Source organism: Bombus huntii, chromosome 5 (assembly GCF_024542735.1).
Source record: "Bombus huntii isolate Logan2020A chromosome 5, iyBomHunt1.1, whole genome shotgun sequence".
Taxonomy (NCBI): domain Eukaryota; kingdom Metazoa; phylum Arthropoda; class Insecta; order Hymenoptera; family Apidae; genus Bombus; species Bombus huntii.
Window position 1 is genome coordinate 6,212,228 of NC_066242.1, and position 11,631 is coordinate 6,223,858.

Genomic DNA, 11,631 nt, shown 5'->3' on the forward strand with positions numbered 1-11,631 from the left:
TAAAGGGTGTTTCTCCTTATTGTTCGACGTTATTTAACTATTTCCATTTATTAAATTTTTATTATTTTATATTATTTTTTAATATTTTTTTAATATTTCGAAACAACTTATTCAAGTACTATTTTCGATAACATTTACTTTGTATTAATGTAGAAAATGAATTCTCTCTAAAAATGGTACAGGGAAACCAAAAAAGATGTTTAGAACACTTTTCGTTTGCTCTTTTGAACACGGGTAACATGTTCTTCACGTATATTTTATATTTTAAAGATAAACTTGCGTTCTCAAATTCTTTTCGGAAATAATATTTATTTGTCTCACATCCTCGTTATGTATCAAATTTTGTATACGTATCATGTAAAGAACATTTGACCTATATATTAATCTATGTAATTTAGAATTTACACACTTATTCTGTTTTATTTCTCATCAAACTAATATCAAAATATTTGAGTTTGCACTATGCGTAATAAATATTTGTAACTCTGTGTATATTTAAATATGCATATTTGCAATACTGTCAAATTTGTTTTAAACCGACATTTGCTCACAAGCAAAGTCAATATTACATTTCAAAATATACTACTAATTACAAAACACGCAATCTGCGAAACTTTTCCTACCTGAATTTTCGTACAAATATTATCTCAAATATTCTCAGCTAACAAACTTTTTGTGATGTTCCTATCAATAATTTATTCGTATATTTATCTATCGATCAGCTGCACTCAGGGAACTCTACGAGCTAGTAACTTTATTAATGGCCGGATAGTAAAGATAATCTTTTTACAGTCTCGAGTAATAAAATCCATTTCATAAAACTCCCAAATATTTTTTCGTAAACTCGTAAAATTGATTATAATACTGGAATAACAGCGGTTAATCCATTGCGATGGGATTGAATTAAAATTCGGAAACCAATAGGAGAGAGTGCGGATGCGAAACGTAGCATACGTGCTCGTAAATTTTCGGCCGCGGTACAATCGTAATTGCTACGTAATTTACAGTCTCCGCAAAAGCTGGCCTTTTGTCATTCAAATTCGACGGCTGCCACGATTTGTTTACGCGGTACCTTTACCAATGCGCTAAGCATCATGACCATAAACCAGTAAAATAGGGCCCCAGCCATGTAAATACGAGGTCATAATGTCAAGAAACGGACGTAAGTAATGGCAGACTTATCCTCGACGATAGAATTACCCACACGCTTATACAGTATGTACCAATATCAGACGTACATTTCTTTTTTCAAAGTGCACTTAGCTCTTCTCGCGATTAATTAACACAAGCAGATACTGGAAAGACGTTGTCCAGCTATGTGAATCATTAGCGACTACGATCATATTTAAAGCTATTTCAAATCGATAATGTGGCTAGGCTTCATATTCATGACAGTGATACAACGCGTTGGTACAGTGACGTTCTAATAATCACTTCAATTGTGTACTTTGTCTTTAGCTCAATTTCAGTTTCATTAGTAGTCGGATTGGTAATACGTGGTATGACAATACAATTTATTAGTTTACGACACTATGATCGACGTAACTTCTGTTACCGTGATTGTCGGATGAATCTGTTATTTATTTCCCTTCCTTTTTCAATCAATTCAAACAAAAGATTCTAAATCTTCGCGCAGAGAAGTTTTTCTTGTACGTTTATACAAGTAGCTATAACATTAACGTCCATTTTGTAAATATACATATATCGCTTCGTTTATTACGTACTCTTTTACATTTTTGCTCATATTATCAGGACAAGAAAAGGTTTTATAAAAAATAACAAGCGAATTTTAAGTACATTTTAGGTAAACAAAATGCATAATTCATTTTAATTGAAAAATTTACAAGTTCCAGTCATTTTGTCCTATGAAAGTTGATGAGATAATAAGAATAATTTTAAGGAAACGATACCTACACAACTATAACTTACACATATACACTTTTGCTTACGACAAAAGTACAGATTTATAATTATCTATGTTTGTTAATCTAAAAATTAGAAGAAGGGACGATTAAAACATCGAAAGTTTGAATCAAACTGGTGCAATTTAATCGGACGTCATGTATATGGACCTGATAACGCTCAATGCGTAGTCTTTAGATAAGAAAATATGTTTCATATTCGTTAGCTGTTTTTCAATTGAAACTTCAGAAATACCGTTCCCAACTACTTCTGCATGAAAATATGATGCACTTTTTTAAAATTGTTTGCTTTTTAAAACGTGAAGCCTGTGGTTATTCCGGGTGGTTTGTATTCACAAACAAAAAATGTAATTACGCATGAGATGCGGTTATTTGTCTTTATCGTCGCATAACTTCAATTTTTGAAACAATATTATCGAACCACACACTTTTCTACTTTTTTCTACTTACAATTTACATAACACAAATGTGCAAATCATGAATAAAAGTTTAAAAATCAATACGACTACATTCTTCAAACTTTATTTTGTGCTATCTTATTTCTCTTTTAATTCCAGCATTCGCTATAAGACCTAAATGTAGACTATTGAGTGATTCAGTTAAATAGTTAAAAATGAAGCGATTATAAATATTAATTGGAATCGACTTATGTAAATGAATCTTCTCCAACGTTCAATAAATTTGTACTAGTTATCAAAATAAATGTATAATTTTGATACAGTATTTAGGGCGGCTGCACGCATTTATATTTATTTCATTATATTTAATTTTATTATATTTAAATTTCAAGAAATTTGAGACAGGCTTTTATCGCTAATCAATCGAGCTTGAAAGCCAGACATATTATTTATCATATATTAAAAGTACATAAACGATACGAACTTCAAAAACGAAGAATTTCCTTAATGAAATATATATATATTTATTTATTTCTAATCATTGTTATTTTGGTTAATCGTTTTCATAAAAAATATAAAACAAAAATATGATGAAACGTTTCGTTAAAATGTATAAACTACACGTTGTCTTCGGAAAGATATAATGAATACATATATACATCGTAGAACGTATAAAATTATAGTACGCGTCTTATCTGAAGCAGTGGGGTTACTGTAACGAAATAATGAATCAGTGAATTATCTACATTCTCAAGGCGTGTCTCTACAAGGGTTACGAGTTTTCTGCATTATCTTGCTTTTCTTCTGAAACATCCTCTTGATTCATATAGTTATTTCGCAATTTGATAATTCGATTCGTATTTCCGATATTGATCATAAATAACCAAAAATATTATGGCGCTAATATAATTAACGATAATTTATAAATCTACCTTTTCTATTAACTTCGATCATAGAATCATAGATATATACGTTAAATTTATTATTTTATCCCATAAATTATATTTATTGTTAGAATTATTCATTTCAATCCATTCAGAAAAATAGATTTATTATTTTCGTACAATTAATAAGGATGACAAATTCGGCCTTCCCTTATAAATTTACTTCTTTCGCTCAACATACTCTGTTTCTAAAGAATACGTCAAATTCTCTTTTATCCATTTGTAACAGAATATCTCTGATACGAGATTACAATGCGTATCATAATAATCTAATCTAAAATAAAATAACACATAAAAAAAAACTAGAAAAGAAATAAACTACCTCATAAACGTCCACGAAAAAAATCGCAAAGTTATTATTACAACAAACGGATAGATGTGCTAGTCAATGACAGGTTGGAATTAAAAATAAAAACGTGAAAGAAATTTCAGGGAAGAAGGGAAAGAAATCAAAAAGCGAAATACTTTCAAGGATGATAAAGTTCCGTGAATTCCATGTAACTCATCTTATATCGTACCGAGCTTCTAGCCGTAAATTTTTTCGCAGCATTTTTTACCATAGGAAGCAAATAACTAACTTTGTCTTAAACGTAATAGTCAGGTATAGCGATGAAGAAAATTTACGTCCATAAAGAGAAAGAAGGAGCGAGAGAAAGGATAAGAAAAACGAACAAAAAGGAAAAAGGACAAGCTGACTTACCGGTGTTGTGTAAGGTTGACAAGCCAGCCTGATGCCGTCGTGCCTCAGCTTCTCCTGCAGCAGCACCCGTAGCTGCATCCTTGGGATTCTGACGAGCTCCGCCTTTCCCTCCTCGTACTCGTCCGCGAACTTGGTTAATTCCTGACCACCGCTCGAAGAGCTGGCAGTCGGCGAAGCCCTCTGCGCTTCTTTATCGCTGAGCGGTCTCTCAGAAGACGTTCTAGAAGATTTTGAGCTGACATTGTCGCACAAACAATCGTTGCTTTCTTCCAAGGTGAAGTAAACGCTCGCAGCACCCTCTTCTCTCAGTGTCTTCACCGATTGAAGTAATCTAGCTCTATGCGTTTGATTGAACACTCCAATCGCATCCAGATCAGGATCACCGATTTGCTTACAAATCTCAAGGTCGTCGTAGCCATTGTCGATGAACGACTCGGAATATTGGCCTAAGTGAAGCGAGCGCAGCCACTCAACCACAATGTTGCTAGCCATCGTCATGTCTGTCGTTGGCGAGGAGTGCGAGGGCTTTATCACGCCCCCGCCGCTCTCTCTCTTCTCGTGTACACGTGTCTCTCCCTTCGACTTCCTTTCCGAGATCTCGTCCCGTTCTGTCCTTGTCTCCTCCTAGCCTATGCGCTCTGTCTCGAAACTACGCGCCGCGACATCTTCGAAAGAATGCGGATCGACGACGACGTCTTCAGGGAAAGAACGAAGTCACGTATGATATTCGCTATCGAATCGGCCTGAAACCGATCCCGGGTCCGATTGCTTTTTCTTGTAATGGGCGGTACCCTCGATTAACGGCTCCTTCGAGAATACCGATCGACTACGCGCGCGAGGGGGAGGAGGGTTACTGCACTGGTCACGTTCGATCTTCAACGTGCGGTGCCCCGGCTCATTACGAGGCGCGGACGATCGAACTGGTTCGACGCGCCGATACGATCTCTCTCTCGTTTCGAACGCTTCTAAGCGAGCCTCTGCTTTGCTACGAGTCTCTTTCTCTTTCTCTCTCTCTCTCTCTCTCTCTCTCTCTCTCTCTCTCTGTGCACAGTTAAGAATTAAAAGAAAAACGCGGGTAATTGTACTCCGTGTCCCTGCCTCGTTCTATTTCACGAAGCACGCTTCTCGGTCGGTAAGAGAGAATAACAGAGAAATTCAACCGATCCAAGGTATTAATCCTTTTAAACGCGATCGATTCAAACGCACGTGTGTCGATTCGGAACACCAAATTACAAGCGACGAATGTTATTGCGCGCGACCTGCTAGGTATTGGCTTTGTTTATAGCCTATATAATGTAACACGCGCAATAAGAAATCTTTTATTTATCAGATATTTACCACTATTACTTTATACGTACTTCGAATGCTAGGGATTTTTGTAGCACTTTTGTTCGAAGGATAATACAAACTTGCACGTTTTCAATGTATAGTGGCGTACCTTTCACAGAAGGATGGAAGACGTCAAACAAACAATATGGCTTTAATCACAGAACATACACTAATCTATATTCAGTCGAATCGTAAGAATTCTTTTCTTCCAACACTGTTATGATACCGACATGTCCTTCTTGTAGTTATTCCTTCCTGACCTTGAAGTCTCTTCTCACGAAACTACCAACAATTTCGCTCCAGTAATGTTATATCGTTAACGTAACTTCTCTTCGATTACCTGTTGGAAATACTTTCGTTTGCTTACAAGTAAAACTTCACTGTTTCCGATGAAATTCAACGAGGAACTAGTTGAATGGAGCAGTAAACAAGAAACACATCACGTATGTATAGATGGGGAAAAACGATACAAATTCATGAAAATATCAAGTTACGTACGTGAAATAGAAATCGACGAACGTTAAAATTACAGGAGTTAGTGTATTCCAGTTTCTTTTTTCTTTTTAGAATGGGCGACAGGGACACGTGAGTAACAGAGAGAGGACGACCGAAACCGCAGACAGAAACGGCGGTCTCCGGGATCGTTCGTGCCGGTATTGAAACCGTAACCTTGAAAACTCCGAAAGAGGAAAGGACGACACGGCCGGAAAGCACGCGGTCCAGCGTTCACAATAAAACCTGCGTGTTATTTCTATCGCACGCTGCTCCTTCTCACTGCTTTCAAAACATATCGGAAACAATATGCCGAACTTGATTTCACTGAATTCACGTCGCTCATAATCACGGTAAGCAAAGCGTCATCAGTGCTCGAAACAAGATACGCGAAACACGCAACTACAACACGACATTACCGCGACGCGATACACGGCTCGACTGACGCGAGACATTCGCCAGAGGGAGCTCCACTCGTCTCTTCTTCGTGCCGTGTCCCCACTCCATTAACCGGCATATCCCCACCACGTGTTCTATCATCCCCACTACTGGTAGTTGAAGCAACTTGGTCCAGCGAGATCCTGTTGATGCGCTCCTGCGCTGCCACGATGCAACAGCCGCGTCCTTCTTCCTCTCTTTCTTTTCTTTTCTCCTGCTCGTTCTTTCTCTAGTTCGACACGGGTACATTACACTGCAAAAACGGTAGCTTTATAGTCCAGCAGAAGACGTTGCTTTAAAATATGTTCGATCTGTGAGAATTCTATAATTTGAACGATGAAATTTCACGGAATAATATTGGATCGTTTTGGAAAATTAGTTATGGACTGGGGTCAAATTAAACGTAATATAGATAAGTAATAAAAGTGGTATTAATGGTCCTTAGTAGTTTGTAACTTTGTTAGCTATTGAGCACCGTGTGATTAATAATTTCGTAACAGGGTCAACGTAGGAATAGATGGCCATTTGTTTCTTGTGAATTGTATATTAATCATATACTTGTATAATGAAATTACAAAATTAATAAACAGTGGAATTGGTTTCTGATTCATGTCACAACCCAATAGATCGCGTAATAAAATTAGAAAACAATATAGTTGAATAAGTCTAAGGTAATTTTTCAAAATTATATATTATTTATTATCATTTATATCATTTATATCATTATTTTATATCATTTAATATTATTTATATCATAAAATTGATACGATAGGAAGTATTCGGTAAAAATCATTTTCTTATTTGTGGGATCTTCGTATATGTACGACTCCAAAATTCGTATTCGTATACGAATAAAAGAAAGGCTATTGTTTGAATTTAACGAGGGCGCTGAACAGATAGAGCGGTAAGTTGATTTCAAGTAGCGATGTTCGTGCCGTGCACACGCCCAGAACGCATTACGCTAGGGAGAAGGAGAGTTAGCATCGATGACTATCTACGAACATCGCAATCAGGGTCTTTGTTAGAATTGTGGCATTTATAAATGAATACCTAACAGAAATGGTATGAGACTCACGACCCGTCGAGCCAATAATCTATAACACCCTGCCACATAAATGGCTCGCACACTGCCTATTATATTACGTTCAAACAAAATTAAATTGCATCAAGCAGTGAATGTGACAGGGAAAGAGCCCATTATCCAACGTTCCACTGCATAGAAATATAGATTCTTTCTTTTTCAAAATTATCTATTGATGATGAATGATATTCAGAATTTGTATTATTGATACAGTTCACAAAAATTCCTTTGTGAATAACATTGTTATAACACGTAACGTTATAGGTCAAGAGCAAGGTATTACTAATAATAATATAGTTGTCATATTTAATACAATATTCAGTTTATAAAATGTATGAAAGTAACTTGCTACTTCGAAAATCTAGAAAAGCCTTTTAATAGAAACTCTTTCATAAAAATGAACTGATAGAATGTCAAAGATTCTGCTTTGCTGATTTTCATGTTTCATATTGCATATCAAACATATACATAGAAAAATTATATGTGTGGCGTAGTGAATTTAAGGGGATTGAAGTCATATTGCTTTTTAAGTGTATACTAACGTTTAGAAAATTATATTAATTTTATTTAAAATCATTCTTAAGAACATCCTATGTTATACATCACACACGACAGATTTCTGCAAATTATAAATATTATAATTATTATGTACATCAGTTAGCTATATTTGTCGTTTTTAATAAAAAATAGAAATAGAAAATGGACTAATTACTAGTTTCTAAAGCATTTCATATAATTTATTTTCATTTTACATATAATTAATGGATGCAGTCGTGTGAATAGTGATCCGTTAACACAAATGATATGTAGATGATTTCTAAATATCAGATATAATTAGATGCATTCGTGTTTAGATGTCTCGCCGTTCACATTCATAACATGGTGCTCAAATGACAAGTGACAATGGTAGACGTACAGAACTTTCCTACGGTTATCGTCGGTATTTATGCGAGTAAAGATGGAATTAATTGAATGATCCGCATGGACGTCCTGTCCTGCTATGACGCCAAAGCAGGGAGTGACAAGTAGCTCTCAATAACGTGATATGACATCGCGTGCCATGGACACGAAGGACCCCCTCAATGCAGACCTCGCTATTTCCTCGCTTCGGTCGAGTAATTTGCTTTTGGACCAGGGATGAGATTGAAAGATGAGTTACCTGTCAATATATTAACTCGTTTCCGCAATATGGGAAATTACTACGAGACAGACAATGGATTTGCTTCGTGTGACACCTTCGATGTGCTTATATGATCCTGTGATGACGTCTAATATATTAAACTTCCAAAAAAATTAACTAGGCAACTTAGAATTTACAGAATTCCATTGGTCTAAATATTTAATGATTATAATTTTAAACAATGATTCTTGTTGTAATTTCGAGACTTTGAAATGTTCGCTGATTATTCACTACGCGAAAAAAAAAATAAAATTTATATTAAAAATCGTAACAGTATAACTTGTACTAAAATTCACAATTATCGTAAACAGTACTTTTTCAGTGTTTCTATTGGAAGTTAGATAGGCTTACATTAGACTTAATGGTATAAATTTATTGACTATTCTGTGTTAAGTTATAAAAATTATAAAATGGATTATGTAAATTAAATTGAATGATAGGATTGCCAAATGTTAAATCATTTTTGCACAAATAGATGGTTTAATACAATATCTCTGTTTAAGTGTCCTCGTGGTTTCCTTTTGAATATATAGAATTCGTGCGCTGTTATAGTTGACTACGTATGATAAAATGTGACCTCTGAACCTAAGCAATCACTACATATGTATGGAGTAGGGTAAAACTTATATATTCCCCGTGGATTCTAGTTAAATGCTTGTTTTATCTCTAATCTGTACAATAATGGAGCGCAGTGGAAATAAAAGCTTATACGGGAGAAGTTTAATAGCAAAATCATAGTACAATAATAAATTAAATTTACCAGGAACGATAATAATGAGAAACAACATCCATTTCTCTACTCGTCCCCATGTTTAATAAATCATCTACATTTCTTTCACATTACATTAAATTTAATCCGTATAAAATAGTACATAATTAAAATATAGATAATATAAAATATTAATATTACTTTTACGTTTTCACGTATCAGGACAGAGAGCAGAAAATTGAAAGGTGATAAGCAGTGACATAATTTCGTCGATATTTCATGTACGTGCTCATTTCTCCCTGTGAGATTGAAATCAATTTTTCCGGCAGATTTTTTCAAGTGCACTTACCATTCTGAATTTGTATCACGTTACCTGTCACGTTCACGCATTCCGCACCACGCTGATTCCATTCGAAAATAAATTTAAACAGATTGGTTCGTCAGTCGTTCTATCCTGCAACTCTTATACGAATACCTATCTATTGTTTACGAGTACGGTGACGTGGTGTTTACGGTGTGTTTTACTGTTTCAAAACAATCAATAAAACCATGCGTCCTGTTCCCATGTGGCGTTATGTCGTTCGAAAACGCCTGTGTCCCTGCAACGAGATCTACAGCCTTACGTGTAAGCCAATAATAGTAAAAAACAGCTTTTTATTAGGCAGTGATAGTTTATCAATAACACCATTTAGATGTCAGTATTTGGGCAGAAATTACATAACGATAACATAGAAAATAAATTTATTAAGAATTAAAGCCACAATATGTTTTCGATAATATACTTTTGTCTTAAAGCTAAAGATCTGATAATTTCAACATCCTCACATATACATTACTTTATAAATTATGTTTGCGTATTAAGAGCTATTAATTGCACGACATGTTTTCCAAGTTATAGTGATTTTTGTTCTGTTTTAATAGTAACCGTTAATATGTTAAAAGGATTCGTCACTTTCACTTAATAAAATGTGGTTTTATACACACGCATTTTTCAATTTTTTTATCGAACCTTCCTGGATCACTGTACTCTTGTGTACAGCTGGCGACATCTATTGGTGGAAGATTTACGTTTAAAAGGTCAGAACAAATTATATGCAATCATATCCATCAATGCAAAAGAGTCGATCACGAAATAGAACTCTAATGGATGATACGTTATATTTTATTCAAATTATTATTTAAGATGTATTAATATAATTTTTATTGATTTATAATAGTAACTTACTCATATCTTATACTTACAATATTTTTATACTATTGAGCTTATAATTTGCTTGCGTTATTTATGCGTTTTGCAAACATTTCAACTGTCATTCTAATATATCGTCGACTTTAGATTTATATAACACGACGTGTTGTAAATAAATTTTATGAATATCCATTTTCCGACTTTTCATAATGAAAGTACAAGTTCATTCAATAAGAAAAGATTCAGAATCTTGGAATCATGTGATATTAACTGGTAGTAATGAAATATGCTTAATAGAGATAGAACTGGAAATCAATAGTTTTAGTTTGAAATGCGGAAACTTATTTTCATTTTCACAAGAGAAATTCGATATATTCTTACTCCTTACAGCTTCACAGAATACTCATAACATCATGAATTGATATATATTTTATTCAACTGTTGCGTATCCGATCTGTTATTCACTTCCACGAGCTGTTGAATTGTTTGTACAATAATTAGATTCTATTTTTCTTCCAGAAACTCATCACAGATTGAAAATCACATTTTATAAATCTCCAGTGGTATTTTACAATTAGATACTATCTGTATTTAAAGTTTCCCTTGAATCATATCTTCAAAAATATTTTTTATTTATAGTACGTATGAAAATGTTGTACTCGGTTCTTAGATAGAATTAATTAGACATCTATCCGTAATGAAATTTATGTTTGTCTGTTTGCCTATTCCTGTGACAATGAAGTAGCAGCCAATACTTCATTAATTCGACGTCGTAGCGGAGTATAGTAATTAGCTAATTCATTTCTACGCTCTTTCTCTCCTTAGGATGTAAACAGACAACATCTCCAAGGAAAGTGATTCACGCTGTCGCCAACTAAAACAAACTTAGAAAACAAGCTAGGGAACAACAGGGGCCATAAAAAATGAGTTTTCTTAAGTAAAAGTTAAGCGATCTAACTGCATTTCAGAAGTAATTTAGTTCATTAGTTTACAATCTACAAGGCAATTATCCTACAAGCAACTATCTTGTTAGTTTGTATTTCTACTTGCCTTTAATCTACTTCACGGTGTTCATTCGTACTTAATGAGAAAATAAATTGATATAAACGTAAAAATTACGCACAAATGTTGCAAGGCGAAGAATGAACCAATGCTTGAACTAAGAACAAAAGAACTAATAAAGTCCATTTAAATGCATATTAAATACACGTTTATTAACATATCCTTATTCTGATTCGTGTTATTTTAA

General features: G+C 34.3%; 1 protein-coding gene across 2 annotated transcripts in view; it reads right to left on the reverse strand.

The window, feature by feature from the left end:
• The window catches only part of LOC126865483 (SAM and SH3 domain-containing protein 1-like), a 372,452-nt gene extending 366,211 nt beyond the window's left edge, over positions 1–6,241 (reverse strand). For both annotated transcript variants that reach the window (XM_050618046.1, XM_050618045.1), the window contains exon 1: positions 3,965–6,241. In XM_050618046.1, the coding sequence (XP_050474003.1) occupies positions 3,965–4,462 (498 nt within the window). In that variant the 5' untranslated portion in view covers positions 4,463–6,241. The remainder of the gene's footprint in view (positions 1–3,964) is intronic.
• Between the last annotated feature and the right edge of the window lie 5,390 nt (positions 6,242–11,631).